The sequence below is a fragment of the Pteropus vampyrus genome, unplaced genomic scaffold (genome assembly GCF_000151845.1).
Source record: "Pteropus vampyrus isolate Shadow unplaced genomic scaffold, Pvam_2.0 Scaffold55, whole genome shotgun sequence".
Lineage (NCBI taxonomy): Eukaryota > Metazoa > Chordata > Mammalia > Chiroptera > Pteropodidae > Pteropus > Pteropus vampyrus.
Genome location: NW_011888836.1, coordinates 3,999,722 through 4,014,808, shown reverse-complemented (window position 1 = coordinate 4,014,808; position 15,087 = coordinate 3,999,722). Strand labels below are relative to the sequence as shown.

Sequence of the window (15,087 nt, the reverse complement as noted above, 5' to 3'; positions counted from 1 at the left end):
CAGCAACAGGCTATATCATATGGTTAGGACATATCACGTTTTATGCAATGGATGTGTTTTGAAAAGAATCGAGTGTAAACCAAATTTTTTCCAAAGATTGTAAAGGCATAAGGCAAACCGTTAAAGGATCTCTATGTTTTTAAAACAATCACTTTACCTTGTAAATCCTTATTATTATATATGGTGTTTTCTGAAAGAGGAAAATTCCTCCTGAGCTAACAAGCAAAGCAAACAATACCGAGGAAGTCTATGTCCCCTGAGGTAGTTTTCTCCTTTAGGCAAAATTTAGATTGGCACAGCTCCAATGGGAAAGAAATACATCGACGTATTTGTAAAGACCAAATCCCACATGTCATCAGAAGTCAAGACGTCCAATCTATAAAGTATTGTAATTAAGAAATGGGCAGTGTAAATAAAATAAGGCAGACCTTAAAATACTTAATTACACTAAAAGATATTTCCTAGGTACTTAAAACCCTTTGTTCACATATGTGGAGGGGGAGAAGGTTACCTGTTCAAATAAAGCAAGGTGCCAAGCTAGAATATACATTTTATTAAATATCAAACTTCTTTCTTCTGACATTCTGAGAATTATAAGTGTATATAAAGCAAACTTGAAATAGAAATTGGATATTTACTTAAGAGATTCAAAAAGCCTAGGGATCAAGTAATGAGACCTTTGTATGGGGAAAGTACTGTCAAGGGACCAAGGAATGAATAACAGAGCTTTGAGCCTCTCGTCACCTCTTGTTTACCCTTCTGACACTGTAAGTTTAAAGCCAGCTTTGTGGAGGCTAGTCACACCTCTGAATTCTCAATAGAAAGAAAAACCATGTTTCAATTTAACTGTAATGTAAATCAACCATAGGAAACATTCAATGTGGAAACAATTTTCCTTATTTCACATTAACCAAAAGAAAACAATGTTATTTGAAGATCCACACTTTCACTTCAGCTACCTTGCTCTCAAATTTGTTTCAGAGGAACATATAAACTTCCAAAACCCATCCAAAGACCATTTGTTATTAGTTAAAAGAAAGACAATTCCAATTGCTCACTTTTGCTTAGAGTTTGTCAGTTTTCCACTGACATTTAATAAACTAAAATGGCTGTGAGTGCTTTACACAGAATATCTCATTTAATTACCAAAACAAGCCAACAAGGTACGTCTGATTATTACACCATTTTTATAGATGAAGTTGAGTTTCAAAGAAATTATAACTTGTTTAAGATCTGAAAAGTGGTAGGTACGGGATTTAAATCCAGGCAGCTCGTAATAACTACACTTTTCTAGTTCACCTATATTTTTTCCCAAAGAGCATATACGCAGGTATGCAAAATTCAAGAAACAAAACAGAATTTTCTATTTAATATGGTCATTTATTAAGACTTTTTAGTAAATATATTTCCTACTATGTGGTAAGAACTACCTTTCCTTTTGATAAGCCTAGAAAAAAAATATGTTCTACCTGTATCACACACAAAATGCTAGTTTCTCTAATAATATTTTAGAGCACTTAAAAACTGGCAAGTTCAACATATCCAAAAAAAAAAAAAATGGGCATAGGATATGAACAATTCACAGAAAAAGAAATATGAATAGCTACTAAACCCAGAGAAAGATGCTCAACCTCCCACATTTCAGAAATGGACACTCTGTAAGAACAGGGGCTTTGTTTGTTCGTTCGTTACTGTAACCTCAAAATCTTGCACTAATGGGGACTCAAAAGATATTTGTTGAATAATCTGATACATATATACTTTAAAAAGCAAGACGAAGAACTATATGCATTTTATATCATTTATGTGAAAAAACAGTATTATATGTAATAATAATGGTTGCCATTTGGGGAAAGGAAGGGGACTGGCTAGCTTAAAGAATGAGTTAAAATTTGCAAAATATATCCTATAACATTTCTGAATTTTGAATCGCATGAATGCATCACCAGCTAAAGTTTAGAGAATCATCTCTACACTAAACACACGTGCGTGTACACATGTATTTTTTAAAGATTGCAGAAAAATAACTGACTTGACTAATATCAAAGAACATGATACCAAAAGAATTGAGATTAGCATCTATTTAGTGAAAAAACCAAAATTGTACAGTGCCTGTTATAAGAAAAAAAAATTAATATATTTTTGTACTGCTTATGTTAAAAACGAAATAATTAGAAAGACTATAAATACAGTTAGCTTTAGGGGCTGGATGGAAACAACGTTCAGGAGACAAAACTGAAAACCAGATTTTTCTAAATATACCGTGCTTTGTATTTTTGACTTTAAAATCACATAGATATTTTACGTAACTATAAAAATTTAGTCAAAAAAGAATCCCTAAAACTTGAAAGTAAAGGAAACAAGTGAATCAATCTATATATACAAGTTAGTAGTTTAACCACACCATTGCACGTGACCTTCAAGTATACCAACTGTACATCCCAGATGAAATACAAGGATAAAAGGAACTAAGAAATCTAAAATTCTTTTCAACAATCATATTGTAAATAATGGTGTTTGTATAATTTTGTGGGTATATGTGTATGAAACAAACATATATTAGAATAAAGCAAATGTGGAAAACCCTATAATTCAAAATTTAAATGAATATATTGGTATGAACTCATGAAGCATTTTTCCTTAAACAGGGGCAGGGTTCCATCTCTCTTCAATGTAAAGGACTAATAACCATAGCCAACTCAATAGCACTGAACATTTTCACTACTCACACTGTTATATCTAAATATTATTTCCCACTAAAATGAATTGTGGCTTCTTAGAGAAATAGCCAACTCTGGGTCTGGGGCAGGAAATATACCAGATAGCCTGAAAATATCTCTTTGTTTCAGAAAGCAAGGCAGCTGTAAAAGGCAACTCAATTACTGTATGCAAATTACACCTAAAAAAATTTTAAAACTGGGGTTCTGTCAAAAGGACACATAAGCCAACAGAAAGGGCCTCTCCCTGACCAAAGATAAGAAAAAATAACTACAATAATTAAACAATCCAATCCACCTTTGGAGGACATCAGGAAACCAACATATTCTGAAAAGAAGTAATGAGAAGTTCTTCCTTACAGAAGAATTCTAGCTAATAAAAGTAGAAAGAATTGCAGAAAGGTAACATGACCTTTTTGCAGCCCCTGATAAAATAAGGATGTAGACACCGATCGACAATGGCTGCTAAAACCACAGGGTTCAAGGCTGTTGGGCAACTTTATCATGGATGTGTCCGACTGACTGCCTAAAGCCAGGAATCAGTCTCAACACTACAAACAGAAAAACCAGAAAGCATTTGCCCTAAATGGATGTAATCAGATGGTACATGCCTATAAAGTATTTTGTGCCAAACAATTCAAATCTAAATCTGATTGAGCCTATGTATATAATCATCCATTTACAGGAAATTCAGGAGTAAAAGAATGTGTTACATGACACCATGAGAATTTAACCAGCAATATCCAGACTGTGGATTATTCTGCAAGACAAAGAACCAAGTTTCTTCCAAAATAAATGGCAAGAAAAAAATGAGAAGAAAATCTAGAGATTAAAACAGATTTAAGAGACACATAAACCAAATACAATATGTGCACCTTCTGGATTTTTATTATTAAATGACATTTTAGATCCAATTACTACATGACATTTAAAGACAGAGAAATCTGAATACGAACTAAATACGTAATGACAATTAAGATACTTTTTTAGGTGTGATAATGATACTGTGGTTTTAGAAAGTAAGAGTCCCAATGTTTTAGTGATAGAAACTGAATTAAAGATGAAACACTATATTTGGATTTGATATATTAATTTTTATGGGGAGGCGGGGAAAGTCTACAAATGAAACAAAATTGGGCATAGGATAATGTTGAAGATAAAGATGGATTAAAGAGTTCATTATATTATTCTATTTGTATGTATGTCTTGCAAATTTCCATGATAAAGTTTGTCAGATGAGATTATATGCCTAAAAATACATTCTTTATTTTTCTTCATTCCTTAGGCAAACAACATAGATTCATTGGCTATTTTGTTATTTTGTTCAAACATAGCTTTACAGATTACCTCTGCCCTAAAACTGTTCTCATTTACCCACAAAAGTCATTAATCTAGAATAGATAAGAATGAGTCCTTAGAGTCAGGTGAAAGTGTATCTCACCATCATTTGCTTACAGAATGCTAGAAATGGAAAGATTTTGTATTCTTCTAAAGCCCGGAGCCCAAAAGGGGTGTTTTAGGGGTTAAGAGGAAGTGTACAGGCCTTCTGAGCCTCAGCTCCTGCTTTTAAATCTATTTTTGTCTGCTTTTTAAACCAAGTAGGGAGGGAAGAGGTAAATTCTATGGAAAGATGTCTCACAGTTTTCCTGAAGTAATTCTTGGCAATGAGTTCGGCAAGTCAGCTTGGTTACGTGAAGGTAATTACCATGAACCTAGACTCATACTATATTTTTTTCTCTTCCTAACACCCAAGTGACCCCACGGCCCACCAGCTTGTCAGTCCTAGTTAAGGTTTTTGCATTTGAACCCTTTTTTGTTGGATGTCTAGTTCCCACTTGCCAAGCTGGCACTACCTCTCGTGGGTGGAGGACTCTCCAAATATGTTTTTGTAGGAGAGATGGGTATTCCATGTAATTAGAGAAGCCTGCTGGGTTTTATTCCTCTGCTTTAGCTACTGCCATCCAACTTGCCAACCTGTTCCAGGTACCCAATGTCTGATGTCTTCTGATGATAGACATGTACAGTTTCAGGACTGTCCCTGGTCTGCCTGCACTGTAGTCAGCTGTAGTCTCACCCAACATCTCATCTTGCAGAGTATCCAGCATCTTCTTTCTGCACTGCTCCTCCTCCTCCTCGAGCTCCTCACTGCTTCTCTATCTCTACTGCTCCTCTGTCTTGGGCTACTGAGACAGGCTTGTGTCCAGTCTGTTAAAGAGGCAGTCCCCACAATGGAGCTGCCTGAGCTTCTAGTGATATTTTTTGTTAATTAAAGCCCTCCATTTTCCAGAGCAAATAAGTACGCTTGGGCGGGGAGTAGAGCGAGACCACAGACTCAGTGTCCTTGGACTGATTGTTCCCTCCAGCCCACAGGCCCTACCACAAATCTGGCTAATTTTAGGAAGGGCTCCTGCTCTTTCTCCCATGACTGCTAGGTCCTTTCAAAATCAAAGATGCATCTGGACTCTTACTTAAGTGACCGTGGTCTCAACATGACAATAAGGAGCTACTCCAAATATTTCCCAACAGACAAGGGTGTCTTTCTGCCCAGGTCACCAGAGGAACTCTAGGTGGGTTGACTTGCTACCAAGTCTATGCCCTGATGTAATCAAGTCTGCAACCAGACAATTTGTACCATATCTGTACAGAGATATCAAAATCAAGGTGGTTTTGTTCTAGTGATTAAATATATTTGGATTTGAACTGTTATATACCACTAACAACATTTTCTCAATATAATCTTAGAAAAGATATTGTCTTAGCTTATATTTTCAATTTCTTTCTTTCATTTCCACTTGTCAGTGTATAAATTCTTCGCACACAGAAGACAGCTGTTATTTGACTACTTTATAATTCATTCTAAAGCAGTCATAAAGGATAAAGGGTAAACAAGGCAATCACCTGGGGCCCTAATCCACTATTCTAACATTTCAGCAAAATAAGTCTTTGAGCTTCTCAGCCACATTTACTAAAGAAGAGAAGGCTTTTATTCAAGTAAATATATCAAGTACAAGTACAGTAATTGGCATCAGATAAAAACTTAGTCCCTATCATATTTCTGTTTTAAGAAATCTTTCCTTATTTCAAAATTGCAAAGATACTTTATATTTTTTTCTAAAAGTTACTAAGTTTTGCCCTTTCACATTTAACTGTTTGATTCATCTAGAATTTATATTTGCACATATGAAATTGAGATATATTTCTTTTTATCTCCCACATTAAATGACTACCCCAGAACCATTTACCTAATAATCCATTCTTTCCCTCACTGATCTGCTGTGCTAGTGCTAAGACATACACCAGATTTCCTTACATGTATGCATCTTTGGACCTTCTACTTCCATTTTAAAGGTCAATCTGCCTTCAGGATGATTCTGCTCTAAAGATTTGTAATCAGTCTTGACATTTGGTAGGGCAAACGCCTTCCTTTCCCCCAGCCTGGTTCTTGAGCAGTATCTTGACTTTTCAAAACTCTCTGCACTTAAAAAACATATTTCAGAATCTATTTTCAACTCAAAAGGAAAAGACATTGTGATTTTAATTAAAATTACATTGAGTCTACGGATCAATTTGACAAAAACATCTTTATGACAATGAATTTTCCTTCTCAGTAAGTTTATTACTATACATTTTTACTAAGATTTATTTCTAGTGGCTTTTTAATAGCTATTCTAAATACCTTCCCCACCCCTCCCATTTTAATTGCAGGTTCTGCTGAAGGTGCACAGAAATATAATTAGCTGATTTTGTATAAAAGCAACCTTGCCAAACTTTCTTACTAACTCTAATAATTTGTCTGTGGATATGTATGGTTTATTTATTTCTAAATTTTGTGGGTGTGTTATGTCTCTGGCACTGGCCTCCAAATAATGCTGAAAAGACAGTAGGCATCCTTGTCTTATTGTGATAATTTTTAACCAGATTAAAGAGGTTCTCTCCTATTTATTTTTTGCTAAGATATCTATTAATCATAAATGACTGTTTAATTTTATTGCTTTATTAGAATGATCGCATGGTTTTCTTCTTTAATCTATTAGTGCTATTAATACAGTGAATAACTTTTGAATACTATTTATAGAATCACAGCATGAATCCAACATTTCAAATTCTAACTACTCTGTTCTATATCAGTATCTTTTATACCATATCCAATTACACGATGATATAAATATCAATATCTTTACCAAATATAACAACTTGGGTCGAATTGCTAACAAGTTAAAAGGTTAGAGCTCAGAATAAATTTAATAAATTAGGTCAGAGAGTAGAAAACTGATCTTGTGGAACACAGCCAAGATGACAAGAAGCCCTGTAAATATAAACTTGACTACAGCATGGTGTAGCGCCATCAAAATGGAGCACTTACTTTGCATATTCTATAGCTCTGCAGTATTTCTGATTCTAGGTCTTAAATAAGACCCTAATTCTTCCTGTTGATATTTCTCTAGAACTAACCTAAAAGCCCAATGACACGCACAGTGTTCCAGTGAAGAGCACTGGCTGGCAGAACACACAGCATATCAGTAATTCAGAGTGAATAAAAAACATAATGTGCTTTCCCCCCAGACCTAATGATACTAGGAGACATATTCTAAAATTTCCATATGGTAGAAAAACCATTTGTCAAGATTTCAGCTTGCAATCTCAGGATTTTCAGAGTGAGAAAAGAACTTACAGTTTATTTAACCTGAATTCTTATTTGAGATGACAAGTTATCTATTTAGTTCGAAAAATTATTTTGTTGGTAATTATCACATGGGATGAATTAAGAATCCATAATATCTATTCTTTTATTATCGTAGAAATAAACTCAGTGTAGCATGCCTTCTTTCATATTAATATGACATGGTATACTCTATAGCAAATGTTTCTCTGGGTCAGAGACTTCCAAACAGCACTTTATAATGTCATCCTATGATAACTGGGTAGAAAAGGAAAACGAGGGGGCAGAGGTTTTGCACAGCAAACCAAATCATCATCTTTGAGGAGAAAGGGAATAAACAAGTTAAAACTAGTCATGTACACTGAGTGCTTCCTGTGAGGCAGACACTATCCTAGGTATTCTGTGTATGTAACATATTAAATAGGAGCAGAAACATAGTTTGGAATGGTTTATTATATTTGGTGGGGGTGGGGACCTATTCTTTCTGATACATACTATAGAAAGTAAAGCTTAAGTATTTTTGATGGATAAGGACATGCAGTAGATATGGTGATTCCCACTGATGCAGGAGACTGGAGGAGAGAGAGAAGAACCCTCTATAGGGAATCTCATCAATCTCTGAAGGTGGCTGAGATTTTAATAGTTTCTGCACTGAATTTCTGTTGTACAAATGGTTCCACGGCTAAAAAACAAAAAGGGTTGAAAACCCTAGTTCTATTTTATCATCAAATTAAGCCATGATTTAATACTATCCTTGTGAACTATAATTTGTAAGTCTTCTCTTTTCCCACTTAAAAATATGCATTTCTCTCCTTGGAATTTTATAATCCATATTCTTGCTGTCTCCCTTTCTAGATTTAAGTGTGCATATCACAGAGGGTAAGTAGTTGATATGAGGTGAGAAGGAAATGTAAGATTTTTATGAGAAAGTTAAGTAAGTGGTGAATAAATTATTTTTCAATATTAAAGAAAACAAATATATGACAAGGTCAAATACAAATTTCACTTAAAGATATAACAAAACTTTAAATAAATTTCATGGCCACCTCAGGCTGATCCCCCAACAGCAACATACATTTGCTTTTCTAAAACATCACCAAAATTACTATTAATTCAAATTACTCTTAATAGTAATAGAATAATATCCCATTATGAACACAGATTACTTATAATGCAACTTAAGGGATTTGATAATACTGAATACTCCAACTGCTTTCCTATTCTAAAATGAAACTTTTAAATTTTGTACCATATGCTCTGTTTATTTCATTAGAGAATTCTATGACAAAAGACAGGCTTTTAAAAAAAACTTTAATCGCTACTTTTTAAATAAGAAATCTGACTACTGACAATTTCCTAAATTGTCCTCTTTTCCACTGAATAACTGAAGAATGTTTTATTATATTTATAGGTTTAATAAGTTGCCTGTTTATCAGTTTACCTTTTCTAGTTAGGTCACTACCTAGTTGTACTTCTTTGTAGTTTTTCTTAGTGACCTGTGATTTCATTTTTTGAACAATTTCATCTTAACTTTCTGTACCATCTGTACATATCTGTAACATTCTGGGTTTAATTAAGACAGAACATATGAATATAATGTAATAAATTTCTGTCAAATGCAAAAGAACTACTGCTATGATTATGGCACACATACAAAAAGGCTACCAGGCCCTGAAAAGCAGAGAAATCCCCCTCTAGTCATAGGATATGACAGCATCTGAGCACAGTGCTCTTTCTGATATTTTAGTAATTATAGCGACATTTGTATGCTTCTTTGAACATTCCAAAGTTCACCTGTGTCCTCACTGGACTGTCATGATGTATGTGTTAAATAGTTAAAGGCTGTCTTCTCTTCAGAGATTGGTAAACCTGCGAGGTTTCCTATCAGATATTTCATGGCCTGCTCAGAACTTAGCCCTGGGCCCCCAAAGGAGCTGACAGTAACTGCAGAGGAAATCAGGAATGATATTCGCTGCCAGCCACATAATTTGCAGTGGAAAACTCCACTAAAAGACAACCACCAGTAAGCATGTTTAGAATATACTCTCATCGAAAGGAAGAAAACTGTGGTTTTACCTACTGTTACTTAAAACTCACTGATCTTGTCAAAATAAGAACAAACTGAGACATTTTGTTAACAATGTCCATGTCACTTCTAATATAAATTAGAAGTGACATGGACATTTTTTCCAGTAGAACAATAACAGACCATTGTGGTCAGAATTGTGGTGTAGAAATAGAATTAGAGTTACACAGTCTACAAATTTTAAACAAAAACTATCTTGAAGAAATTAACCATTAGTGACTTCTTACCCTAAAAGTGCTTTTTACAATGACAACAGGATGTATCATTTATTGATATGATAAAATAATTTTACTCTATGAACACCAGGATGCATATATGCCATCGTGTCTATAAACCTGTGCTGAAACTGGAGAACTCACTCTAGTGTCTGTTACGTCTCGGTAATTTGGGACAATCTCCAGGACTAAATCATCAAGGGAATAAAAAGATACTAATGTTATTAGACAGTATAAAATGGATATGTTCAACAAACCCTGGGTCTTAATAAAAGTCTTTGTTAAAATGTAACTAAATTGAATCAACAGACAGGTAATATTACCATTCATTCTTAATAAAACCAGCCAGAAGATCAAATGACTAGAAACTAAAATAGCACTGGGAGGCAAAGTCATAAAAGATGTATGATGAATAAAAGGAACCCAGCATCAATTTCAATAGGGAGTTCTGAATAACCTTTCTAAATTGCCAAAAGATTTACATTCCCCTAAAAACATGTAGCTAAAACTAAGTTTTGTGCTTTGTTCCTACAATTGTTCCTACAGATGATGATATTCACTCTTAAGTGGACAAAGAGAAATCCTTTCTGTGAAGTGATACAACAATATAAATATCTGATACAAAGAGATAAAAAAAGAACAGAAGGCATACTTTTATCAGCCCAAGTGTACTTGACAATAAAAAGTCAGCAATGGTTGTAACTATTAATGGCTCTCCTACCTGTGCTTTTTGATGCCATTGGAGAGAGCGTCTCCCCCACCACAATCTTTCTCTTCAGACATTCTGTGTTTTCTACTGCTCAAATGCTCTCCTTCCTCTTCAAAGGAGTGCGCTGTCACTGCTTCCAATTTACTCAGGGACCGTTCAGACTCGGAATCTGTGGCAGAGCAGGTTCATAGTAAATGAATTGAACTTGGCCTCGGTAACAATGGATATCTCCCTTAATGCATCAGGCTTTGAAACATAAGCAGCCTATTGTCCTTCAACAATCCACCTGTTAACTACCTCCTCAGGGATTTCAGAGAACTGGCATCCAATAAGGCCAAAGAGAATTTATGAAACAGATACAGGTCTATATCAACTTATAATTAAACATTTTATATATTAAAAGAGATTTCCAAAAAGTACTTAATTCTTTAAGAAATAGTCAGTGGCTCCTCCCAAAATTTCTATTTTAATTTTCCCTCTCAAAGCATCTTAAGCATAACTTACAAAAAACCATTCAATTTTTTAATTCGTTATAAGGAAAAAGCTAGTGACTGTACTTGTGGGAAGGATAAATTATATCTGACACTACGGACACAAAAAGCAAAGGTAATTTAAAAATACTTTCAAAGGTACTTCTTCTGGTATGATATTACTTAAGTCCTCAAGAGTTAAAGCCAGAAGTGTCCATATAAAATCTAATTATCAGGCAGGCATTTTTAGGATGAAAATGCCACTTTCCCAATTGGCTGTGTATTCAGAGTGAAGCCATCTGCCTGTTTGGGAATAAGACAGCTTATTTTTGTACAGTACATTATACTTTTCAGGCACATTCACATTCTCATCTCCTTTTAGCTTCTCCAGGGTGCTTTGGTGAAGGTGAGGCAGGACTACGGGTCTGACAAGGATGCTAATGGTCTCATGGCTTGTGAGCTGGGGAAAACAAGACATGAACCCAGGTTCTCTGACTTCTTAACACTCTACGTACTTTGGCTCAAAGGAGCAGTCATTCAATCTCCAGAACTCTTTAAATAGTGCCTAAGTTTTTATTAAAATATAAATTCGATGTAACTTCTACCTTGCCATAAGCAGATAACTCAACTGTCCTCAGCTCTAGAAATGCATTCTTACACACATTCAAGCAAACTTTCTTAAATAAATTTTCGACCATCTGCTTAGTATGCCTTATAGCTAAAAAGTTCAAAAAATTTTTTTTATTAGTTTCTTCCCGAACTACTGCATTCTATAATTCAGCCACAACCACAGAACTTTATTTTTATTTCATTTGGTGAAAATTACTTACGGAAAGACTTTCAATGCTGGTAAAGTTATTTTTATTTTATTTTATTTAAACATACTACTACTGGAATTTAAAATATAGTTTTGTTCTATCACGTATTCATAACAAAGTAACAGATATTTTAATAATAAATTTAAAGAGAGATTTATTTATCATTGTCAATTTTGGCAGGTAGTCACAATGTTTTATTGGACAAAAAGTTAAAGATAACCTGTATAGTCAATATCAAGGGGTCAGTCACCCATGAGATGAAATAAGCCATTGTTAAAATTATACATGCAAAAACAATTTAAAATAGAAAATGCATTTAACTTAATTCTAAAACAAAAAGTCAGGACACCATTTCAGAAATCAAAAATATAAGCAAAATAATAATTTTACTCTGCCTTAAAGAAAGTCCAGTCTGGTTCAGATAAACAGATATTTGTACAAATAAGAGCAGTAACAGGACAGAAACCTGTCTAGAGCACAGTGAGGCAAAGAGGGATCGGTCCACTTTCTGGGGTAGGCAAATGGGTAACAGGAAAGCCTACCTCAGAGAGGGGGAACTACCAATAAATCTTTTAAAAATGAAAATGGTGCTCAGGTGGAGGGAGAGAGGAGTTGTTCAGAAGGAGCAGCATGAACAAAATCTGAAGAAAAGATGGTGACAGCGGTCTTGGGGTGATGGATCGGGGTGGTTTTTTAACGTCTACATTTTCAAATTTCTTTCAAATGAAAAAAATATGAATTTCAAAAGTCAAACAAAATAATCTTGTCTGTACTGTTTAGTATTATTTAAGATGCATTATTACTTTATAATTTAGATGTCATTGAAGGGGTTTAGAACAGGCTTTCCTAGATGTGCTAGTCTAGCATGCAATTTTGAGCCGAAGGAAACTGAGACCCTACGGGCAACTCCTGTCCCTCCCTTAACTACCTAGAAGAATCTAAACTGGGGGCCTTGTCCACAATAAGAGTTATTGTGGACAGGTTATCAGAGATAACCTTTTATGGCCTATCTACAGAGCAGGGCAAACATCTAATTACTGAACATCTGCTCTTCTTATGACTCTCCTCCCTTCTGAAGCCCCAGGCACCTTACTTCATTCCTTGGCTCAGGATGTCATATACATATCTCATTTTCCCTTCTGTCCCTGAACCTCTCATGTATATGGAGTCTCTGACTCATGCATGTGGGCTTCCCATTCATATGTACATAATTAAATTTGCTTAATCTGTCTCATTTTGATTTAATTATTAGATGAACTGAAAGAACCTTCCTCCTTCACATCCTGAAAACCAAATACTGGAGCAAAAAACCTCAAGCATTTATTACACTTCAAGCATTTGATACTGTGCATAGGATACTGTGTTTGCTATTTAGAAGATATAAATCATAAGACAAGACTTACCCATCTGAAAAGAAAGCTCTTAACAAAAAGCAGATATATAGTAAACATCAAATAAGAGGTAAGGCAGTAAGAGCTTCTATGACACAAAGACAGACTCCTCAAAACAAGCTTTCAGCTCAGTGAATACAAGCCAAAAACCTGCTACCTTCATTTATATCATGGGAACAAGGTGCTTACCCTTAGGGGTACCTCATCAGATGGCAGTACAGACCCCTGTCCTCCTGAGGGTGGCAGTACTTGACTCCCTCTCTCTGTTCCCCCTCTCGGTCCTCTCTTCTACTCTCTTTCTCCTTGTTCCTCCACCTCTCCTCCTCCCCTAATCCTTACTCCTTTCCACCTTGTTCCCAACCTCCTTCCCTCTCCAATACAATTAGGCTATATCCTCACCCTTTCCCACAAAGGGCTCTGACAAAGGTCATCAATTACCTCCATAGTGCAAAGTCCAATGGCCATTTTTCGGTTCTTACCATGACATCCACCACCTCTATTGATACTGCTTAATTCAATTCCCCCTACTTTATCATGTGCAAGGCATGATGGGATTCAAAGAACAGTAACATCTGATCCCTGCTCATGGTCAAGCAGAGTTAGACTGTTTCGTGAACACGAGTTCAGTAAATTTTCCTCGATGCAATAACAAGTCTAGATGGGGACAGTGGGCCATAAAGAGGAGATCAGTCAATTTTAAATAGTGAAAGACAGGGTGTCTAGAAAGGATTGTGACTGATGACTTAGCTAAGTTGACAAGGAGGAAGAGTGAGGATGGGAGAGAGAGTTATTGTAAAGAAATGGTTCCAAGCAAAGGGAAGAGCATGACCCAACATGGGGAGGAATGAAGTATTCAGGAAGATGGGAGTGGAAGAGACAAGAAAGGAGTGGGAGAGGTGGCTGGATGGAAATGAAGCAAGGAGTCAGTCAAGAAGCTGACTATATAGGATAAATAAAAATCAAAGACAGGCAATAGGACAAAGAAAATACAAAATGAAGCTAGGAATGATGTAGTATCCTAGTACATTCCATGAGGTTCTGTATTCGTGCTAGAGGCAAATCACAAACTTAACTCTGACCATTCTAGCTTCAGAGGCAAAGAAGGAAACATGATCAATTACATGATATACAGTGCCCATAAGATAAAAATTCACTAGCTGCCTAAAAACAAAAGCTCAGTTATTTAAAATACCTTGAACAGAAAGCTGTCTACTATATATAGTGCGAAATAGTTTGGACTTACTCTGTTGGCAACAGGGAGTTGTTCTTAAATTCTATGCCTTCATAGCATTAGTCATACCAATCTCGCTCCAGGATAGCACCATTTCATTTGGAGACCTATAGTTCCAGATATTTAAATTCAAACATATTTACCTAAGTGCCAAAGAGGCCATAACCACTGTGGGGGCTTACTGATTAAGGTAAAGCCTGCCCATGAAAGTAATTTTCAAGTCTCCCTGAACATCAGTGATGAATCTTAGTGCCTCTGAGGTTATATAATTCAATCTTAAAACTTCAGATTTTCAATTTTGCCCATATACACACATATTAAATAGGCCAGACCTTATCTAACATTCAGTGTTACTGGGCAATATATTAATTCTTTAGAGGAAAGCATAAAGTATTGAAAAGAGTGTGTTAATGTCTATTTGGTGGGCCCATTGCTCTTTTATAACAGTATAAGGCCATCATACTCATGCTTTAAAAACAAGGGGGAGGATAAGGACTTCGTGTTTAATGGGTGCTAAGTTTCATTTTGGGTTGATGAAAACTTTCTGGAGATGGATGGTGGTGATGGCTGCACAATAATGTGATTCTACTTAATGCCACTGAACTGTGCACTTCAAAATGGTTAAAGTGGTAAATGTGTGATATATATTTTACCACAATAAAAAAAAAAACAAAAAACCCACAAGCAAACAAAAAGCTATCAAGTCAAAGCCAAAGATCTATCATGAAGGATGCATGAGCTACATTCTGGTCCTGTCATCTCTCACCTCAAAGTCAATAATACAATAAAA

The 15,087-nt window shown here is 35.3% G+C and overlaps 1 protein-coding gene across 7 annotated transcripts in view; it reads right to left on the bottom strand.

The window, feature by feature from the left end:
* Nucleotides 1-15,087, bottom strand: part of OSBPL1A (oxysterol binding protein like 1A) — a 198,782-nt gene that overhangs the window by 51,013 nt on the left and 132,682 nt on the right. For all 7 annotated transcript variants that reach the window (XM_011360422.2, XM_011360420.2, XM_011360424.2 and 4 more), the window contains one exon: nt 10,400-10,556. In XM_011360422.2, coding sequence (XP_011358724.1) covers nt 10,400-10,556 — 157 coding nt within the window. The remainder of the gene's footprint in view (nt 1-10,399; nt 10,557-15,087) is intronic.